Genomic DNA, 23,963 nt, shown 5'->3' on the forward strand with positions numbered 1-23,963 from the left:
GGGCTTGTGCTTGAAGAAGCAACTGGTGCTGAGCCAGTAAAAGCAAAGCACAGGGCAGAATAACAAAGGCAATGCACACACCAGAGAGTGACTTTGTCCTACCTCGGCAGTGGACAGTTGAAACAATGTCTAACATGCAGATTTCAGAAAAGTTTGGGTTTGGGATAGTGCTCCCCCTTGCCCCCCCGCTCATGCTCACCCCCCTCTCTTCCTCTCTCTCTCAGGGTTTGTATTTTATTATGTCCCCATGTAGATTTCAACACAGAAAAGAGAATCTGCAGAAGCAAAGTAAGCGGAGGAAACCAATTGTTAGTGAAACAGATGTCCCTTGTCATTGAGGACAGCATACAAGATACAGTCAGAGTGCTGGGTGGTGGTGGCACACACCTTTAATCCCAGCACTCGGGAGGCAGAAGCAGGTGGATCTCTGTGAGTTTGAGGCCAGTCTGGTCTCCAGAGTGAGTTCCAGGACAGCTAGGGCTACACAGAGAAATCCTGACTTGAAAAAACAAAAACAAAAATAGAAGATACAGTCAGTGTCCGCCCCCCCCCCCACCCTCCCGATACAGGGTCTCTCTGTGTTAACCTTGGCTGTCCTGGATTCACTGTGTACACCAGGTTGGCCTTGAACTCACAGCGACCCGCCTGCCTCTGCCTCCTGAGTTCTGGGATTAAAGGCGTGCGCCACCACGCCGACAGTGTTCTTAATTCCAGTACATCCTTGGTCTCACTGATAATCTTTTTTTCCTGGCAACTGCACCGGCAGAAGGTTTACAGGTGATGATGTGGCCCTCCTTGACACCAACTTTGGAAGACGCAACCATCTTTCATTTTCCCCTACTGGCACAGCTCTGTGTCTTTAAAGATCATTTGGCAGCTTACATTTCAGTTTTACTAGGGATGTTCTTCCGGGGTGTTTTCTTGAATGAATATAGTGGAATGACCTGTTATCTACACATGCATACAGTCAAGCTTCTATATCTACGAATTTCATACCTGTGGATTCAACCATCACGTATAGAAACCATTCGGAAAACACTTTTATTTGTCAGGAACATGTACAAACTTTTATAAAAGTCTCCATGCCTTAACAGTGCTTAAATATTAGGTCCGTCACAGGAATTATAATCTACAAGAAAGAAGGGCTGTTTAGGTTGCACGCAAACTCTAGACTATCTTATCACCAGCTAAAGTGAATACTGAAGACTGATTGGCTTACATTGGTGCAGTGGCACACATATGTAATCTCAGCACTCAGGGAGGCAGAGGCATGTGTACCTCTGTGAGGTCAGCTTGGCCTACAAAGTAAGTCCAGGACAGCCAAGGCTACAAAGAGAAACCCTGTCTCAAAACACCAAAATCAAAAAAGATTGGTTTCATGAGGCAGGGTAGAAAAACAGACAAAATGGTAAAGACACGAGAAGAGAGAGAGGCTCCTTGCTCCAGAGTCTGATTGAAGCCTCTTGGTACCTGAGAATCAAGAATTCTAAAACAGTTCATGGCATATGCTTAAGGCCTCCCTCCCTTTCAGCTAGCTTACATTTTCTTAGAACTCTTATCAGACTCCCCCTCCCGTGTGTGTGTGTGTGTGTGTGTGTGTGTGTGTGTGCGCGTGCGCGCGCGTGTGTGCATGTGTGCGTGTGTGTGTGTGTGTGTGTGTGTGTTTTGGTCTCCAGTACCTATACCATGGGTCACAACTAAGTTTTAGGGGATTGGATACCCCTTCTCACCTCTGAGGGCACAAAACATGGACACAGTGTACCTACAGCCAATCAGTTGCAAAGCTGTGGCACCCAGTCCCAATAAACTGATCTACAAAGCGATTCTCAAGCCAAAGGCTAGGGATCACTCTGTAAGAGGGAGTGGAAAGACTTCGAGAGCCAGAAGATCAGGGAGTTTGCTATGAGATTGTGTCTCCTAATAATGTCCGAAGCTCATAGGGTATCAAGTCTCTTCTTGGTGACCTGTTATCCTTCCTCTGAGTGTCACCAGGCCTCCCCATCAAGGGGACATGGTCAAAAATGGGGCATCAGAATTTGTATGAAAGTCAGACCCCATTCTCCACTCAACGGTGGAGAATGTCCTGCCCATCGGCTAGGTCTGGGTAGGGGTTCGAAGTTTATTGCCCGTATTGTTCTTGGCTGGTGCCATAGTTTGAGCAGGACCCCAGATACCCTATGAGCATATATAGGGGGAGCAGGTCCCCCTCAGTCACAGACATAAGGGATAGGAGTAGGAGAAAAGCAGGAGGGAGGGAAGAATGGGAGAATACAAGGGATGGACTAACAATTGAGATGTAATATGAATACATTAATAAAATATAAAAAAAAAAATACAATTGAATAGGCTTTGTGCTGAGTCAAACAAACAACAACAAAAAAATAATGTCAGAAGCAACGCTCATAGTCTCACCGACATGGCTGCCTAAAGAGCCGAACAAAGACAACAGCCAACACCACGCTAAAATGGGGACAACCCTACGGGAGGCCTCAACCCTAGACAGAACAACGGGCAGCTATGGAATGCTGACAGTAGGAAAAATAGTCTGCCTTCAGGGAAGAGCACACTAATTGGTAACCCAATACCAATGGTCAACTCCGAGAACACACGGGCAAGTAACAGAAGGCACACTGGGCGGGTTGTGTTTATCTAGGAATATGTGTGTATATATGGGTGTAACAAACAATGAAAAAGGAGGCCATGAATTCGAGAGAGAGCAAGGAGGGGTACATGAGAGGATTTAGAAGGAGAAAAGGGGGGAAATGATGTAACTATATTATCATTTCAAAAATAAAACAAATAATTAAAAAAGGGAGGAAGATATCAGATGTTGACATCTGCTCTCCACATGCATGCACAAACAGTAGATACATGTGTGTGCGTACTTTCTTACACATGTGTGTGCACATACACATAAATGCACAGGGCTTTGGAGGTCATTTACCTAAGATGCACAGCATAAGATTTGGGTTCGATGTGTTATTTATGTTTTCAAATGAGAAAGCGCTTGCTGGAATACAAGTTAAGGATCTTTTCTGGCAGACACTTAAAACAGAGACCTCCGGAAAACAAATGCATACTTTCTGAATTGAAAAACAACAGATCTTAAGCTGTAACTCATCAGAAACAGAATTTTACAGGCTATTAATTCAATCTATTTTCAATGACCCAAACAGAACTTGTAGCAACAGAGTCATTCTATAAGTTGAGCTGTCCCAGGAGACCAGGCAGCCTGCAAAGTCCACTTCATACCAATGAGAGCTGCATCAGCACTCTGGTCTTAGCATCCACATTCCTTGGTGGGAACTCCTGTATAATCCCGGGGTTTTTAATGCTGAACGCTGTGCCTTTCCCCACATCTACTCTGACCCCCAACCAGCTCCGTAGGTCAGTCACGGGGGCAGCGGAAGAATGTTGTAACTAAGAGACAGCAGTTGATCACTGCCTCCACGACTGGGTAACTCAAGTATTTGAATGACTCATCTCAGAAAGTAAAACCAGACCAGGGAGAGCTATCTAGCTCAAGGTAACAAGTGAAGAGCGTTGAAAGCTTTTGAAAAAAAAAAATGAAGACTAAACAAAACACAGAAACAGTAGTAACAAAATTAACTGTAGTACATTATATTGATAGGCTTCGTGAAGTTTTCTTTGGCCACAAAAATTAAAATTGCCAAGTGTGATGGTACATGGCTGTAATCCCAGGATTGGGAGGCAGAGGCAGCTTGTGTCTGTGAGTACACACAAAATGAATTCCAGGCCAGCTGGGACTACACAGTGAGACCTTGTCAGAAAGAAAGAAAGGAAGGAAGGAAGGAAGGAAGAAAGGGAAGGAAAGGGAAAAAGGAACAAAGGAAATGGAGAAGAATCAAATTACAGTTGTTGTTTGCTGAAAAACATATGTAACTGGATAGAGATCATCATATTAAGTGAAAACAGGACAGACATTATCTTTTTTTCCCATTTGCAGATCCTAGATTGCCTATAGACACAACACAACACAACATACACACATGCACACACATACATACGCCCTTGCACACATAGTAATTGCTATGCAATTTAGTGTATTCAACATTTATTTATGTATTTATTTAGTATTTTTGTTTTGTTTTGTTTTTCAAGACAAGGTTTCTCTGTGCAACATGCCTGGCTGTCCTGGATATCTCTTTGTAGACCAGGCTGGCCTCAAACTCATAGAGATCCTCCTGCCTCTGCCTCCCTAGTGCTGGGATTAAAGGCATGCGCCACCACCCCTGGCTCATGTATTCAACTTGTAAGATGCAATTTTAACATGGAAAGAAATGACTACAATTCACTAATAGGGAAAAATATGACTAAAAATGGGTAAGGAATCTGAACAGACATTCTTCCAATGAAGCTTTAAAATGGCCAACACAGATATACAGCTATGTACATGGGACATGAGGGTGGCTGCAGGCTGGGAACCAACGCGAATAGCTAGTGGGGAAGTTAAGGGAGGACGGGGAGGTCCGAGAACATAATACGCCCGTATGAAAATGTGTTTATGAGACCCATCACCATGTATGACAGTGAAGCTTATATTTAAATTATAGCCTTTACATTCTTTATTTTTTGAAATTAAAATATAGTTACATCATTTTCTCTCTCCTTCCTCTAATCCTTCCCACGTACTTCTTGTTCTTTCTCAGATTCATGGCTTCTTTTTCTTTTAGTTGTTACACACACACACACACACACACACACACACTTCTAGATAAATAAACACAAACTGCTCCATTTGTATGATGTGACGTGCACATATTTGATTTCAGGGCTGACTACTTGGCACTGAACAACCAATTAGAGGGGCTCTTCCCTGAGGAAGGTTGTTTTTCCTTCTCTCAAAATCCCTTAGTTGCCCATGGTTCTTTGCCTAGAGTTTCGGCCTTTAAACTTTAAATGTATAAAGTGATATAGCACAGTTATCCACCTTAGTCTTCTTAAGGCATATAGTTCAGTAGACTTAAATGCATTCAAACTCCTGTGCTATGGGCATCATTTTAAAATTATCTGCGCCTCCCCCCCCCCCCATTTTTTTTTTGAGATAGGGTTCTCTGTGTAACAAGCCTTGGCTGACATGAACTCACTTTGTATACCAGGCTGGCCTTGAACTCACAGAGATCTTCCTGCCTCTGCCTCCTGAGTGCTGGGATTAAAGGTGTGCGCCACCACTGCCTAGCGACACACTCACTTTTGTTAACTGTAACTAAAGAAGGCAACACATGCTGTATTATAACATAAAAACATGTAATTGACAAACTTAGAATCTATATTTCAAAGGAGTTCAGCAAAGTGTACATGTACCAAGACTCCTATCCAACAGGTGCCGAGGGCTTAGCTAAAACACAATACACATAAAATCATGAATCTCCCTGCACTTTAGATGAACAAAATGTAGTTTAAATCACATGTCACCATACTGGACAAAGGTGTCCAGTTACGTACTTTTCTAATGGAAAAGATAAGTTTTATTTCAAAAGTAAGTGATTATTTCATAAGCCCACTAACTTTAGCAAGTATTTTCTTCTTTCTATCATGTTTGGTATTTGGTATTTAGGAGAGTTTACATACACCATTAACTAAAGAATTTTTCTCAGGAATAGTCATGACCATCTTATGACAAATTATACACATATTAATTGCTATTATCATCTAGCATAGAGAGCATTTTAAAAGCATAATTGTAACACAGAAAGAGTGTACAATTCAGTACTAAGCAGAAAGGACCTGAAGGGGCATCTCTCCAAGGGGACCCAATGGACAATGAGAAGATGGTCAATATCACCTTCTGGAAATATAAATTAAAGCACAGGGACATGGCCTTTTGCACTGGCTTTGATAAAAATATATATGTCACCAAATTATAGCTTCTCTCAAGTATTGGCAAGAAAGCAGCAAAAGACAAAACAGTCCTACTCTTGGTGGATAAAATAGCAGAGTCATTTGAAAAAAATAGCCTGGATTTTTTAAAAGGCAAAGGAAAGTTACTATAAAGGTCAGTAATTCCATTTTTAGATACTCAGGAGGAAAAGATATGCCTATAAATATTCATAGCAGCTTTTAAAAATAATAGTTACAACCAAAAAATGCAAAGCAAAAATGAGGGCTATTCAAATGTCCACTGATGAATTGAAAACAAAGTGTGGTATATTCATCAATGGAATATCAATCATCTATAAAAAGGAACAAAATACTGACATATGAAAAAAAGACACCAATGAACCTTGAAAGCATGCTACCGTTAAAGAAACCAGCCACAAAGGAATATGCACTGCAGCATCTTCTATCCCCATGTCGTGTCTAGGATACTGTGTGACATGAATGATTGCTATGTGACCCAGAGCTGAGAAAAATGGGGGGATTTGAAGGTGATGGTCAACAAATACAGAGTTTCTTTCTGAGTTGATGAAAATTGTTCTAAAATCAATTGTGATTATGACTCAGTTTTATAAACTTAATAAAGGTTACAACCTTGTAGACTTTCAAGTGTATGTATCAATAAATTAAATGCAGACCTGAAAAATATGTGTGATCAAAAGAGATCTGAGTCTACCAATACCAAGAAATAATCTTAGAGAATACATATAAATGAAGGGACTTGGCTTTTAACTGTGAAGTAAGTTTCTATCATTTAAAGAGTAGAGGGAAAACATGTGGCTGACAATTTTGGCAACAAAGTATGTCCTAACAATAGAAGGTCTGACACAATTTGATACAGTCACATCTGTCACATAAGGAAAATGTGCTCACTGGACATACATGGCACTTTCCAAGCACCTGATCGCATTCACTAAAGTTCAGAAGTTTATTTAATGGTAAATTATATAGTGGCATGTCCCTATAGACACCAGTGTGCTATAAGCTACATGCAAATGTTTTCTGGTAAAATAAAATAATGAGACCCTGTGGCCACTTCAGAGGAGAAGAATAAGAGATTAAAGGTAATAAATCAAATTGTCTCAATCTTAAGAGGATTTTTTTTATTATGAAATTTTTCCTTCCCTTTTGTCCTTCTAATTTTTTTTTTTTTGAATCCTAACAGAAAGGGACTTGACAGATCTGAAGGATTATACTCAATGATACTGGAATATTTGAAATTGTTAATCATAACTTAGGTGTAATAGCTTTACATTCATGGAAATACAGCTTTGTTCTTGTACTGCAAAGGAGTTACACCTTCCTATGACAGAGACTTTTTCATATAGAAGTCAATATATAAACATTTTTAATTGTTTTCACAACAGTGAAATACACTTTTATTTTGATTAAGTATTTCTACATTAAAGTTTGGTCTGGGGGCTGGAGAGATAGCTCAGAGGTTAAGAGCACTGACTGCTCTTCCAGAGGTCCTGAGTTCAATTCCCAGCAAACACATGGTGGCTCACAACCATCTATAATGTGGTCTAATGCCCTCTTCTGGTGTGCAGGCACACATGCAGGCAGCGCACTGTATACATAACAAATCAATGACACTTAAAAAAATAAATACAGTTTGGCGTGGGGGAGGTCCAAGTCAAAGGAATGAATGCGAATCAATATGGCATGTCAAGCGTTGGGTCCCAAACATGACTCAGACTCTAGTCTCAAGTGAAAAGAAGCCAAGAGAAAATACAATGTAGAAGCTGCTGAAGCATCTGGGTTTTGCTTTTCATAAATACCCAATGTGTGGTGTAGGAATGGTGACACTTAGCGCTTGTTTTTTATATTTACTCTGATATTTCAATTTCGAAATTTTCTGTAATATGGTCCGAGGAAGTTAGCTTTAAGATGATGACAGACCAGCTGGTAGCACACCCTTAAAACCATGCTCAGGTTGCAGTTCACCTAGAAAGCATTCGCTGCTAGCAAATTGAAGTTGTTTTTTACAGGTGTTATCTGTTTAGTCATCATTATTTCAAACATATAAGCTATTTGATTAACTAAATGCGTTAGAATCACTTGTGATTCTCTGCACTAGAATTTTCAAAACTGAGGTTAGCGCACGCGCGCACACACACACACACAGTAGCTGCTCCAGGGAGAGAATCCTTGCTTTCAGTGGGAGCCAGCAAGGACATCTTTGGGTAAGTTCTGAGGGCTAAGTTGGGTCTTGGAGGGGCAGTCAGAGGTCTTCAGTGGGGGATGGGGAAGAAGTTGCGTCAGAAGGCAAAACCCACAAGGAGGAAGGATAAAGTGCTGAGGGTACTAAAACATCGAAAGAAGAATCTGTGTCTGTCGGGGAAGCCGTGGGCCACAAAGCTGGCACAGTGGCTCGTGAAGTCTGTCAAGGGTCTTGTTTGCCTTGCCAAGTAATCAATCTTTAGGCAGTGCGGAGAACATACCGGGCAAAGACACAGCACTCTCCTGACATTTCTGTTGAGAAGAGGAGGCAGATGGTGCTATGGTAACTGTGAAACAGAACGAAGCTGTGCCTCTGGCAACTAGGAACTCTGCTAGGGTGGAGGTCACTGGAAGCCAAAATGGCTTCCTGGAAGAGGGAGTAGCTGAACTAATTAGGGCTGGAACTGAATGGCCACACTGGGGACCCCAGCCCTAGAAACCAGAGGACAATTCTAGAGAAGCTATAACACGGTAGCTCTCCACCCTGAGTCCACAGGAGCACCACCTGAGAACTAACTATTAAGAAACCACCAATTTCGGGGCTCCATTTTGAACCAATCAATTGAAGGACTCTTACGGGAAGAGGGGTTTGTGGCTGAGTGTCACCTCCAGATGGTGAGACAGATCTGCATGGGACAGTCAGCCTTCTCAGATGGTGAGCTCAGATGGCGAGAAGACCCAGAGGCCCTACGACAGTTATGATGGCTGCTTTTCTCAGCCACATGATACAACTCAGAACCATCTGGCAAGAGCCTCATCCAGAGATTGTGTACATGGGTTGACTGTTGACATGCCTGTGGGAGATTTTCTTGACTGCCATAATGGATATAGAAAGTCCTACCCTAATGTGGGTGTCACCTTCTGATGGCTGCCCAGACAAAAGGACACTGGAGAAAAAAACCTTTTGCTTTTTGCTCGCTTAGCTTTTCCCTCCGCACCCCAGTCTATCTGTTACTGACACTTCTGATTCCTTTGCTGGTACCAGGACAGGCTTCACCATGCTTTCAAATGGACTGAAGACCACTGGCTCTCCAGGAAGATTCCAGATTGGGACTCCTGAGGCACCCAGGCTCACAGACAGGCCAACTACTGGCTTTTTGGCCTCTCAGGTATGAGATGCCATCGTTGGACTACTTGGACCCTCTTGTATAAGCCAACCCAACAAGTCGGCTTTACTACATAGTCACTTTGGTGGTGTTTCTGCTGGACAGTCGCGACTAACACATGATGTCTCACTTAGGAACATCCTGCCCTCTTTGTCTCTACCACTACATTCAGGGCTCAAGCACAGAGCTCTACGACAGGGTTCAGTCTGCTCATATTTGCTCTAGAACTGTCACAGCATCAACTGCCCAGAGTCTTCTCTTCCTCATGTATCCACAGACCCACATGGATTGCATGTCTCAGGAGACATGTGTTTCTTAGAGGAAAATAGGAGGCATGTACGAATTCAACAATGTTTTCTAAACCGGAAATGACCTGAGCCACAGGATAACTTGGCATTACTTAAGATCACAGACAGGAATTTCCAACTCACACAGCATCCCACTCTGAACATTCAGCCTCTGGCCTCTAGGTTTTCAAATGAAGAATTGTTTCAGTTTCATCATGAAAAAAAATCTTTCCGCATCATCCAGTTTTGTGGGACTGACTAGGCTGTTGGAAGTGGGCCAGATCACTGTCCCCACTGTGTCACCCAGCAGTTGGAGCAGCAGGGTCAATTCTGGGTACGCCGGGTGTGGGAGGTGGGCAGGAGGGTGGAGGACACGGGAGGGGGGAGGCAGACCCATCAGAAGTGCTGGGACACCTTTCAGAGGCTCAGGTACCCAAGAGACACCATGTGAAAACTCCTCTCTACTCTCCACATGGCACAGTTAGAGTCAGCAGGCAGCGTTTGACAGAAGCAAGCTTCACCCAGGACCCAGAACACGAGCAGAAGCTGGACAGCCCCTCCCATGGTGCTGGGTTGGTGGACTGCCTCTCCAAGTAAGACAGCCAACATTGTCTCTAGTCCCTTTTTAGCTCAAGGGTTCCCATCTCCTACCTCCTCTGTGAAAGGGACAGTTTCTGTCGTTGAAACCTCATCGGGACCCCCTTCTCCCTGACTTCCTGTCCGTGAAGCCACATTTCCCATGGTGACTTTTGGTGGGACTCCAAACTCCTTCTTCTTCAGGACTCACAGGGCGCCAGCCCTGGCTCTCGTTGCATTTGATAGTGAGTGACTCAGGTAACCAACAGAGCAAGCCCTTTTCCCTACTCAGAACTATTTGCTGGTGGGGAAAGCTGAGTGCTAGAGAGGAAAAAGAGAGTTGGTAGCACTGTGCCTCCTCCACAATGTCCCCCACTGGGGTCACTATCACCCTCCACATCCCAGCTGTGAACTAAGTTCCACAAACCAGACTAAGAGTTCCGGGGGACGGGACCTTGCCTTCTCCACTTGGGTATCTGTAGATCCTGATATAACATCTGGCATATACAAAGATGCAGCAACTGCTTACTGAGGGAAATTCTCATAGTGGAAAAATCGTTTCTGTGACAACCAGCTTTCAGCTACCGTCTATACCTCACCTCTACCTAAACTCACGGGCAAGAACATCACCCTTATTCCTTTCTACCTGATGCAAGAAGTCAGGAGGTTGCCTTTTGCCTTGGATGCCATCCTCTTATCTGAGGACCTCCCCCTCCAGATAGGCACTGCTCAGCTTTCTTTCCTACATCTGTGAAGAGCTTTCAGGAGACACACAGGAACAGCCTGCGGGACTCACATGAAGCGCCTTTATGGCGAGCTCCTTCCAGGTCTCCATGAGTTGGGTTTGAATGTTAAGGTAGAAGCTGGGTTTGCCCCAAGAGGTGAGCCAGGAAGACTCTGCTCCTAAGGGTGGTGGTATTCACATCCCAGTGGAATCAGGGGGCTGGGCACAGCATGAGTTCCTCAGGAAGACTGGGAAGTTGTATAACCAATGATAATATTTAGAATTATGCAGCTGTGATCAAGGAAATCGAATCGCATGCTGCAGGGCAGAAACCAATCGCCTCCAGTGGTGAGGGAAGGAATTCTCTGTGGCCCTGTGCTGTTTCTGGATTGACTTGACGGGTTATTTAATTTACTTTACGAAGAGAGTGGTCACTGCAAGGGTCATGGACAAAGGAGGCCTGTGGAAGCTGCAGCCGTAATTACAAGCCTGCAAGCTTGAGTTCTTGGAACTTGTGGAGTTTTCATATATGCAATGAGCATATGGTTCTTGCTGTTGCTGCTCTTACTGTCAACAGCTACCGCTAGCTGAGCACATCCCAGGGGCCAGGCTGAACCCTCACACCGAGCCCACAACGTACATTGTCTTTAGAGTGGTGTCTTTTATTCCATCTAATGGAAATGAGTAGCCTGCCTGAATTCTTGTCCGTAAATGCCCAGAGTGTTCAAATTGGCCTTAGAGACACACCAGACGCTTGGCAAACGAATAGTTCAAAATATTAAATTTCCCTTAACTGACCCTGGCTCTCATTTTTGCAAGCACTCAATGTTTCAAAAGCCCAAGAATTAAGAACTGTGTAGCTCAGGTTTTTGGTTTTGATCCCTTGTGTTAAATGACAAAATTAAAGTTTGCTTTGGTTGTAGCTGTCATTTTTCTGAAGCCAGAGTGCCACAATTTGAGGCAAATCACTTACTGCTTTCCTTTTCATTGTTTTCTCCACTAGAAGAATCCTTTGCTGGCAATTCCAGCTTGTTGGCTTTGTGCATTGTCAGTTCTTACTCCCCGCAGGATTCGTTGGTCTATGCATTTGAAAGGAAAATGTCTAAGTAATATTTGACCACAAGAGAGCTTGTCATAGGGGGCAGGGAATTACAGGCAAGTGGGTGTTTTGTTTTCCTGGTTTCTTAAATCTTTGCTTGTTTTATTCTGGGTACAAAAGAACCATTAGTTTTACAAGTACAAGTGAGTTCCAAGGATCTCCTGTTCCTGGAAGTGTCTGGGCTGAGGCTGGACAACCATTTGGAAGGGAAACTGTAGGCATGGGTGAACAACACCAGGGTTTCCCAATGAGGGCTAAGTGAGGGTTCTGCAGGGAGAGAAAAGATTTCCTCACTGATGTGAAACCACACAGCAGGTGAGAAAGCTGTTCCTTCAAACCTTTCCGTTCTTTGGGTTTGAGGAAAGAGAAAGCCCTCAGGGCCAGACTATACTTCTTATGGACATTGGCTAATTATCTCTTTTCCTTCTGAAAATATGACAGTGAGGGGCTCACAAAAGACAGGATGGCTCCTTTATCAGTAGTGATTTGAAGCCATGTAAAAACTGTATTGACTTGAAGGAATGCGTAGGGGCAATGACATCTCTGTGGTAAACACTGGACTAGTTCACGTCAGGAAGGAGATGCCTCAGATGCAGAAACTCAGACTCCAAATCATGTTCTCAAGACTGAACCGAGGGGAAAGGAGGGTGGAAGTGATCTAAATACATTGTATACAAAGATGAAATTGACAAAAAAATTTTTTTTAAAGAATCAACTTAAATGGTTTCTTTCTTTTTAGTCTTGGAGAGAACCAGTGAAATTGGTTTTCTGAGAATTTGCATGTGTGTGTTGTATTGTAATGAGCTGAGGAATTTGGGGAGCCTCCCTCTGTCTGAGGAGGTGTACACACTGTACACAGTATATACAATATGTACATTTACTTAGGGACTTTTCATTTGTGTTTAGGTATCCCCAATGCCTAGCCTAGTATCTGACACAGAATATAGCTGTGAGTGAATGAATGAATGATGAATGAATGAACGTAACAAGATGAGCTTCATCTATTGCCGTACGTCCCAACATAGGTTTTAAACTGCTGCTTTCAAAAATGTGCCTCATGTGCCTTTCACTTAGAGTGTGCCCCACTCTGCAGAGACTACCAAAAGTGTTTCCCTTCCAGAAAACTGGGGTTGACAGTAAAGCTTTGCTGCGTGGCGAGTGAGTGCAGGAAAAGGCACACTTAGAACAAAAACCCAAGAAAGCACCACTTTTTGAAAAAGATCCAGAAGTGAGGCTAGTTAAGTCCACTCAATATAACTAGACATGGCATTTAATTATTATCCTGTGCATTAAATCAGGCTAAGCCAGCCAAACCAACTCATATTTCTGGCATGAAATAGCTAGTTTGGCTGCTTATCCTGACCAAACCAATAGAAATTGGTGCCAAATCCTTGTTTTATTGTGTGGTGTGTTGGCACAGACATATTCTTCTTGTTCAAGAAAAGAAAAAAAAAGGTACTTGAGTACAAATGTAGCCATTGGGCTTCCTCCCAGATTCTCCCTGAAGCTTCTGGAATGCTAACACACACCAGGGATGCTTGGGAAGACTGGATTTCAACTCAGGACAAGAACATGACTTAGGGAAGTCTAAGGCCTCAGCTCACAATCACTAATGTTTCAAGTACAAAAGCGTGTTTCAGATCTCCTTGCGTTAGTCTGAGAATGTTGCTTAGTGGTAGAACATTTGCTTGGCATTAACTTTGATTACTAGTACCACAACAGCCTATCAACCAACCAACCAACCAACCAACCCACCAACCAACCAATCAACCAACCAACCAACCAACCAATCAACCAAATAAATTTTTTTAAAAAAGCATGACTTTCATGCTTCTAAGTGTTATAGTATATTCCCTAGAATCTTTTAAAACTAAATACAATAATGATTTTATTCAACTTAATTTCTATCTGCATGGACTCCACGGCTTTTGAACTTGAGAGAGCTAAGGTTGAAAAGCATTTTTCCATAGGAGAAGAAGTTATTGTATGGCGGCATGATCTCTGACTTCTTACTATGATGTTAAACATAGAATTACTAAGCAGCTACGACACAATATAGCCATACTCAGAAGATGGAGGGGTGAGCCTTCCCAGTCACATTTAAACAGCAATGAACATGGTGCCCAGCTGCTCATTCCACGGGAGGTAAGCTGTGTTTCACTTAGGATTCTCACTGGTGAGTCAGGTAATATGAAAACCAGTAAAAGCCTCATAGATGTTCTCTTAAAACACTGGATAACTAAATTCTATTGGGAAAAAAAAAAAAGGTCACATTTTGCTGCTGTGGATGCATATAGTAGCAACTGGTTGAAAGGGGTTAATTTTGTATTTCTTATGTCTCAACAGCCTCCTTGCCCCACTTTTGTCCACATTATTCTGCAGTGCCGTCACTGTCCTCTTAATCACCTCACTTAGCCCTGTTCTTTCTCCTGTTGAAGAAAAATATTTCTCTGTATCCATGACTATCAAAAGTGGGAAAGCAAAAAGTAGCTTGAAAGGGCATCTTCATATGTTCACGTCCCCCACTTGATGGCTGCAAGCTTTCGGGGTTGCTTTTTTCATTCTTGAATAATGGAACCTCGCACTGTCACCTCCCAGGGTGACATCTTTCCTCGGTGACATCTCCCAGTCCTCCCAGGGACCTTCTAGAGGTCTGTGTGATTTGCAAACATTTCCTCCTCTACACTCCCACTTTCAAAGTGTTTTGTATTTAAAACCACAATGGAAAAGTCATTTTAATCGATCGTAAGTATCTAAATTACCATGTAGCTTGGGGATTACTCCTTGGAGACAAGCACAGTAAAAAAACAAACAAACAAACAACAACAACAAAAAAACATGTTTGGCTCAGCTAAACTCTGCCCTCAGGCCCCCTGCCTTGATCCAGTCCTGAATGAAAAATAAAATTCTCTTAATGACCCCATGTGACAGCACTCCCAACTTGCAACTAGGTTGTGTTATACACTCATTTAATATTGGTTGCCTGTAACTTTCTGTTGTGGTTGTTTTGTTTGGTGTTTTTAACAGCCATATTATAAGTGTTGCTAATTTCTCCAAAGTTTGACCAAAACTTTCTTTTTAACCATTGAAAGGGATCAAATCAGAGTAATTTTTTTTTCTGAAAATTTATTCAACCAAAGCTTTTGTTCCTTAAATAAACTTGGTTATTAAGTATTTAAAACACCAGAAAATTCCACTTCAGGGGAGAGGTCAACTAGGGCTGTTTCTAAAGGGAAGCAATGCTTTTTCTAGCTGTGTTGTACAAGGGGTTTCTCTGTGTATGCCCCGCCTCCCCAGGGGGAGGGAAAGTTTTTAGTACAATTGTGAAAAAATTGAAACAGATTCCACTATAGAAGAGACAGCAGAAAAGAATCCAGGACCCATGAGAGGGTGTCCAGAGGTGCAGCAGGTTCTCAGCCTAGAAGTTAGCTGCTGAGGGTGATGCAGAGGGTTCTGTGTTTCACTCAATAAAATGTTGGATGGGCTCTGACCTGTAAGTGGCTTCTGCAAAGATTTCCCTTTTGAGAAAAATAGTTAACAAAATGAAAATGTACCCCACGCCAACATTTAATGCAGCTTCTGTGGTAAGGATTGTAGCGTCTATAATTACCCCTGGTGAGCAACTGACCAGTCCAGTTTCATAAAGAGGTACCCCCAAAGGGCAAGAAGACTGGTTTGTGGGTGGTTTATCCTCCACTCGGAGCTGGCGTACATGCCATTACTTGTTTAAGGCCTTAGACAAGTGGAAGCTGGCACAGATCTGCAAGGCAGCGAGGAGCCATCTGACATAGTTTCTGTGCATGTAATGGCCAGCCCTCGAAGGCATGTAGTAGTCAGAACACTGCCCCATGGCCTTTGAGTTGCTCTAGGAGGTTCTTGTTACACAGAAAGTCGGCAAGAGTCTAACTCTCTTTGAACACTCGTGGCGCAAGGCGGAGAGACATAGCTCACGCAGAGGTGAATTGGCCTGCCCAATGACAGTGACCACAGGCAGAAAAAGAGGCCAGGGTCTGGGGCTTTAGCTACAAACCCGGAAACCGTCCTGCCGGGGCAGTGTCTATGGAAATTCTCCAAGTCAGAGGATGTGCTGTGGGGAAAGAGAAGAGGGGGCAGAAAGGAATTTCCCGTAACATTTCCCCCCACTGCTTCTTGCCCCTGTCTATATCCGTCAACCACATAACTAATGACTCCTCCACCTGTACCCGTGCAGGAATAAGCGGAGGCCTCACTGTCACAGTAAAGAGATCCAATCCTGCGAAGCTTCCACTGGTTAAAACTCAAGAGTGTCCATGGGTCGAGTAGCCAATGGGGATATCTCCCACCCCCTCCCCGTTCTCCCACCAGCATAAAAGGCAATGGGGGTGGGCGGGGAAACTAGAGAAGGAAACAAAATCATGCGGGTACACCAGGAAAAGACAAGTGTTGGTGGCAGCGGAGTTGGTGAGTGTGTTGCAGGCATTACCTCTTGATGAGGCTTCCAAGAAGGCTCCCGCTCATGTCCTGGCGGCTCTGAGAACAAGCATTCTGGCATCAATAGCTAATAGGCTGTCCAACCAGATGTTATCTGGGTGGGATAAGAGGGTGAGAAAACAGACCTGTTGTACGCTGTTGTCAACTACATCATGTGGTCAGAGAAGAGGCTGTTGGTGTGGTGTTTATCAGGGCACCTCCTTTCATGGAGAGGCAGACCAGGTTACGTGGCTGTTTAAATTCATTTCCTCTTGTGATCAGTAAAAAAATACCGGAGTCATAATCATTCATGCGTTAGTGAAGCCTCCTTGCCATTGAAGAAGGGACTTTTTCTTATTTGTTCATTTATTTATTTATTTATTTATTTATTTTTCTAGAACAGAGCATGCATCCAGCAGAAACCTAAAGCATTGGATTTTCTAAGCATTCTTTAGCAGTAAGCACACTTAAGACAACGACAACAACAACAACAACAACAAACCAAACCAAAAACAAAACACACAGCGGAAGCCGTATATGACAAGTACCTGTGACCAGACTGGAGATGATCAGAGGCAGAACCAGCATCTGCAGCATCCTCATCAAAAGCTCTCCAGGAAAGGAGAAGTATTTGACTTCCCGGTAGCTCATTTTATATGGTCGGAGGGCAAATCCAAGGATTGTACCTGAAGGGAGAGAAAAGAAAGAAAAATGACAATTGAGTCTTTTAAAAACTAAGGCAACAACCTCTGAAAAGTGGGCAAGCATCTGGCTGGTGGTTATTCAAGTCTGACAAGAGTTAATTTATTTAAGCAGCAAATATTTACACAGTGTTGGGAGCAAGGGATGGATCTGTCTATGCAGTCATTATGTGGAAGGCTTTGTTGAGTCCAGGCCTTCAAGTAGCAGTTGCAGAAAGAAGCAGATCTGAGCTGAATAAATGAAAAATGTCTTTGTCTAACTCGGGTGCAGTGAAAACCATTTCGACCCAACTTGGTGTACGTATGAAGACTCGAGGTATAACCTTGAGACATATCAAACGGTCCCCAACAAGGAGCTGTGGAGGGAAAAGGCCTCAAGAGAAAGTGCCACAAGGACAGATGGCAGAACTGCTAGCGTAACCACTTACAGAAACAATGGGACTTTCTAATTAAAAACCCTGGTGCTCACATTGTTAATCTGTTTCTCCATCTCCCTGTCTGTACACACCACATTTTCTCTCTCTTGTTAATGGTCTTGACAGTGCCTTGGCAACTATATTGTATAGGCTTGCTAGTTGTTGGCAAGAGAAGACTTCAAAATGAGAAAAAAAAATCCTGCTCAATGAGGGGTGAGTATAGAGAAAAGAAAGTAATTCCTTCCTTAGCTTTCCTTTGGTCTGGAAACTTCTAAATATTCTTTTGGGATAATATATTTATATATAAACTAGATGATGCATGACACAGGTTGACGAGTGTCGGATACATTTATTCCCTCTTTTCATTCTCCTTCTTGCTTTTCTTGCCCCCAAACTTTAATCATTCCAATATTATAAATAGTTTCAAACATTTGCCTTGCATTGCAATTTCACTTTTTTAAAAACCTGAGTAAATTAGAGAGAAAATAAAATACCTAATACTGAGTATTTGTGTGTGTGTGTGTGTGTGTGTGTGTGTGTGTGTGTGTGTTTAAAGCCAGAGGTCAAGGGTAGGAATGGGGAGGAGTGAACCCAAGGTTTTCCTAGGAATGCAAGAAGTCCTTACAGAAATTAAACTTTCCCAATTTCTTATGAAATGGCTTCTCTGTCTTATGAAATGGAACACAAAGTTCATTTCAACCGCCACTGCAACTCCAATTTCAGTTCTTGGGTCTCAGCAACCAAGACTGCCCATTCTCTAACTTTGGCTGTGATGTTGCAATAAAAAGTACTTCAGCATATGCCACTAGAAAATCCAGTTGACCCGGGTCTCCAATCTTCAGGAAAATACTTTACAGTTTGCTGAAACGTAAGAGTCATGGGCGAGAGAGGAAGAGAGACTTGGAAATCACAGAGAGCTGGGAGAAAAGCTGCCTGCATTGCTTCTACCACTTGCATAAAAAGGAAGGAACAGACGCCCCCTGAGCTCCAAACGCCAGGCATTGTTGTCAGTGCTTTTATTCCTGTTACCGATTTAATTCTCACAACAACCCTAGGATGCAGATGTCATTTCACAAGGAAAGCTGATCACAGTCAATGTAATATTTGTCCAAAGTCTATATATGTCCAGGCAGAGCCAGGACTTAAGCCCAGGGTGTTTCCAATCAGGTCTCACGTCTTGCCCCATCTCTAACACTTTCTGCCTCTCATTACAAACACTGTTCGTGGTTCAGAGTGAGCTTATTTCCAGAATATTCTGGCACATAATTTCTCATATGGTCAGTATGCAACTGACAAAGGCCCTTCGTTCTCCACTACATATTGAGCAGAGCACCAGGACAAGCAGGGAGGCGTGCTTCAGAGGTGATGTTCCACGTGTCTCCTTCCAGCCAACCAACTGTCGTGCTGGGTGGTGCAGCCTGGACACCTGCTCCTCAAGAGTGTGCCTTGGTTGCTTTATGGGTTAGCATTCAAAGAAAGCAACAGGCTCAGCTTGGCATTTTCACACATAGTCCCATTTCCTCCTCTACTTGCTCTGAGCCCTCAGCCCTGCTCCGGCCAGTTCCCTGCTTCCCTCACGTCTCACCACCTGTTTCCTGATATATGTATCCCGTTTCCTTCTCCTCTTCCTTCTGGACTCTGAGGATCTCTTCCTTCCTCTCCTGATCCCTTTTCTAGTTTCATGACCTCTAGACTCACCCTGTAAACACACACAAACACACACACATGTGCACACGCACACACAAACACACACACACTTCAATTTCACATATTAAGAGAAAAACATGGAATTTTTCTTTATGAATATGGCTTATTGCACTCAATATAATAATTTCTCTGGGTGCAGTTGTGCATGCCAATAATCCCAGCACTCAGGAAGGCAGAGGCAGAAGGATCTCTGTGAGTTCGAAGCCAGCCTGGCCTTTAAAGCTCCAGGACAGCCAAGGATACACAGAGAAACCCTGTCTCAAAACAAAAACAAAAATAAAAAGAAACAAAACAAAACAAAAACCCATAATAATTCATTTCCATTCATTTTCCAAAAATATAATTTCATTTTTCTTTACAGATGAATATAATCCCATTGTATGTATGTATATATATATACTATGTTTTCATTATTCATCTGTTGTTGGATAGATAGTACAGCAAATATGGATGTACAATTGCCTCTGTGATACGAGGCCTTTTTAAAATCTCATTTTTAAAACCCTCTTCCTTCTCCTCGAGGTTGGGGATTGGACTGGGGCCTCACACATGCTAAGTTTGCGCAGTGAACTGCAACCTTAGCCCTGCAGTCTGATCTAAAAGCTCCTTTGTGCTGGGAACAGCAGAGGTGACGCGGCATTCTTTTGTAAGGTAATGGCATCGGGACTAATTCGTTAAAGAGTTGAGTTGCGTGGGACGGAAGCTGACTGCAGACACACTGTGATCAGTTTGCGTGGGACAGAAGCAGACTGCGGACACGCTGTGATCGGTTTTGCCCTGGTTTATGTTTTGTTTCTTCTCCCTGCTTTGCCAAGTGAGTCATCCCTACTGTTGGGAAAGAGACACTTACATTGGGGAAGGGGGGGGATGTTTATTGAGCCCTTATTATGTGTTAATGGTAGTCTTTAGTTCTCACCGTCCCTTTAGTAGGTAGATATTATCATGTCTATCTTAAAAAGTAATAAACAGATGCTAAGAAGTCAGTTAACTTGCCTGAGCTTAAAAGGCTGACAGTGGCTGACCTGGAAGTCTGCAAACACAAGCCAGTGCTTTTCCTACTATGTCGGTGAGAGTCTCTCCAGTGCAAATGTATCGTTGTAGCCTGGATCTGAGGGTAGTTTCAGACAAACTTATGCCCCAGGTTCTCGGCATTGCTAAGTGCCATGTTGCTCATAGCCTTCGGTAATGCTGGATAGCCCAACGATGCCACAGGAGCACCTGGCGCCCTGTGAAACACTGGTCTTCCACCCACTTTATTCCATTTTTTTTTTTCTTTCATTAGTTCTTTTTTAGACTGGTATTTGTTGCTAGATAGCTCAGTCTGGTTTGGAACTCACTATGTAACCAAGGAAACTTGTGATCCTCCTATCTCAGCCTCCCAAGTGCTAAGATCACAGGCATAGGCCACCGGGCTTACCTTGCCAAATGATCTTATTAAATAAAATGAAACCCGTCTGTTTGTTTGTTTGTTTTTTGAGACAGGGTTTCTCTGTGTAGCCCTGGCTGTCCTGGACTCGCTTTGTAGACCAGGCTGGCTTCAAATTCACAGAGATCTGTCTGTCTCTGCCTCCCCAAGTGCTGGGATTAGACGGGCCTGTGCCACCATGCCCGGCTCTAAGTCTGTCTTTAACATGGTATGTACTCACTTATAAGTGGATATTAACCATAAGGTGCAGGATAGCCATGCTACCATCCACAGACCCAGAGAAGATAAGTAACAAGGAGGGCCCAGGCTGGAGACTCAGGAATCTCACTGTGAGGGGGGGGAAACATGTTGGAGGGGAGTCTTGTGCAGTGTGTTTTCAGATGCTAATTCCTGAGCCCTGAGATCTGGTTACAGCCCTGCCATGGGCATTGTTAGGATGTGGATGGAGGAGGGTATGGGAACAGTAGGGATCTGGTCCAGCAAGGATAGAGGAAGAGAGTACTGGGAGAGACAACCGGAACTGGGAGTGGGGGGGGGTGGGGAGGACATCTCCGGGATGAGCTAGAAACCCAGGGCAATGGGAACTCCCAGGAATCTGTGAGGGTGAAGTGACCCTCGCTAAAATCCCTAACAACGAGGGAACCTGAACTGGCTGTCTCCTGTAACCGTGCAAGACTTCCAGTGGAGGCATTGGGATACAAACTCAGCCACCAAAATCTTTGGCTTACAAGGTGCTGGGGTAAAGGTGGCACAGATATGGTGGGAGTGGCCAAGCAATAACTGGTCCGGATGGGTTGAGACCCATGCCATGAGAAGGAGCCCACCCCTGTCACTGACTGGAGGGCCAAGATTCAGAGTCTGGATAGCCAGAGACCTAATGGTAGTCTGCTAAACGCATACACTGGCCGTCTAGTCTAGCCCAATTGTCGTCAGAGAGGCTTTACCCAGCAACTGATGGAAACAGATACATAGACCCACAGCCAAACTTAGGTGGACCTTGGGGAATCTTGTGGAGGAGGCAGAGGAAGGATTGTAGGAGCCAGAGGGGACAAGGACACTACAAGACAACCTACAGAATCAACTAACCTGGGTGCAAAGGGCATCACAGAGACTGAACCGCCAACCAAGGAGCCTGCACAGGAGGAACCCAGGCCCTCTGCACATGTACACATTACAGATGTAGAGCTTGGTCTTTGTGTGGGACTCCTAACAATGGGAACAGGAGCTGTCTCCAACTCTGTTGCCTGCCTTTGGGACCCTTTCCTCCTACTGAGCTGCCTCCTACTGGAGGTGCCTAGTCTTACAACTTGATATGCCATGGCTGGTTGGTACTCTTGGGAGGCCTGCCCTTTACAGAAGAGAAATGGAGGAGGAGTGGATGGGGGATAAGGGGAAAGAGGGGGAAGTGGAAGGAGCTGGGAGGAGAGGAGGGAGGGGAAATGGCCTTAGGGATAAAAGAAAGGAAGGAAGAAAAGAAGGAAGAAAGGAAGAAAAGGAGAAAGGAAGGAAGCAAGCCTGTTTTTATTTCCCCCTCCACTGTATTCTTTTTAATTACTAGGAAGCATTATGAGTGGGAGGGGCATTAAGTCAAAAAAATGTTTCAGAGTTCCCAGTCGCCCCTTACTGAAAATAGAGTCTCCATCTGACAAAGGTCTAATATCCAAAATATATAAAGAACTCAAGAAATTAAACACCACCAAACCAAACAACCCAATTGAGAAATGGGGCTTGGAACTAAACAGAGAATTCTCAACAGAGGAATATCAAATGGCTGAGAAACACTTAAAGAAATGCTCAACCTCCTTAGTCATCAGGGAAATGCAAATCAAAACAACTCTGAGATTCCATCTTACACCCATCAGAATGGCTAAGATCAAAAATTCAAGCAACACCACATGCTGGCGAGGATGTGGGAGAGAGGAATACTCCTTCATTGCTGGTGGGAATGCAAATTAGTACAGCCACTTTGGAAATCTATCTGGTGCTATCTCAGAAAAATGGGAATAGGGCTTCCTCAAGACCCAGCTATTCCACTCCTTGGAATATACCCAGAAGATGATCCAGCACACAACAAGAAAATTTGCTCAACCATGTTCATAGCAACCTTATTCATAATAGCCAGAACATGGAAACAGCCTAAGCGTCCATCAGTAGAAGAATGGATAAAGAAACTGTGGTACATATACACTATGGAATACTACTTAGCTATTAAAAACAAGGAATTCCCGAAATTTGTGGATAAATGGATTGAGCTAGAAATGATCATAATGAGTGAGCTAACCCTGAAGCAGAAAGACTCAAATGGTATATACTCACTTATATCTGCATACTAGCCCAAGGGGCATGTCCCACGAAAGCCTTCACTTACCAGGAAACTGGGACAGAGGGGAGGACATCCTATTGGGACTCTAGATGAGAGAAGCATGGGAGAATAGCAAAGTAGAAGGATCCAGAGGGTCCTAGAAACCTACAAGTAGAACATAGGCAGATTTGGGCCCAGGGGTCCCTCTCAAACTAAGGCACCAGCCAAGGACAATACAGGCAGTAAACTTTAAACCCCTACCCAGATCTAGCCAATGGCCAGAACATTCTCCACAGTTGAGTAGAGAGTGGGATATGACTTTCTCACGTACTCTGGTGCCTCACATTTGACCATGTCCCCTGGAGGGGGAGACCTGGTGGCACTCAGAGGAAGGACAGCAGGTTACCAAGAAGAGACTTGATACCCTATGAGCATATACAGGGGAGGAAGTCCCCCTCAGGAACAGTCATAGGGGAGGGGAATAAGGGGAAAATGAGAGGGAGGGAAGAATGGGAGGATACAAGGGATGAGATAAACACTTAGATGTAACAAGAATAAATTAATTAAAAAAAAGAAAATAGAGTCTCTTCTCATACAATAGATCCTTGTTACGTTTTTGTTTCTCTGTTTCATCCAGTTCCTCCCCATCTCCCCTGCGCTACCGATTGATTCCTTTCTATCTCTCATTAGGAAATAACCAGGCTTACAAGAGATAACAACCAAACATGACAAAATAAAACATAATAAGAAAAAACAATAAACCGTCACATTGAGGCTGCGTCAGGCAACCCAACAGAAGCAAAAGAGCCCCAAGAGGAGGCACAAGAATCAGAGACGCACTCATTTGCACACCCAGGAACTCCACAAAAATACTAAAGCTGAAAGATATAATGTATACACAGAAGACCTGGAGCTGTCCTTGTTGCTTCAGTTTCTGTGAGCTCATGTGTGCCTTGATTAGTTTATACACACACATACACACATACACACACACACACACACACACACACACACACATATACACACACATGTATATGTGTATATTTATA

General features: G+C 43.5%; 1 protein-coding gene across 1 annotated transcript in view; it reads right to left on the minus strand.

Moving 5' to 3' along the window:
• Slc1a3 (solute carrier family 1 member 3) overlaps positions 1–23,963 on the minus strand; it is an 80,299-nt gene that overhangs the window by 37,135 nt on the left and 19,201 nt on the right. The window contains exon 3 of the mRNA XM_051150943.1: positions 16,911–17,048. Coding sequence (XP_051006900.1) covers positions 16,911–17,048 — 138 coding nt within the window. The remainder of the gene's footprint in view (positions 1–16,910; positions 17,049–23,963) is intronic.

This window comes from Acomys russatus, chromosome 9 (assembly GCF_903995435.1).
Source record: "Acomys russatus chromosome 9, mAcoRus1.1, whole genome shotgun sequence".
Lineage (NCBI taxonomy): Eukaryota > Metazoa > Chordata > Mammalia > Rodentia > Muridae > Acomys > Acomys russatus.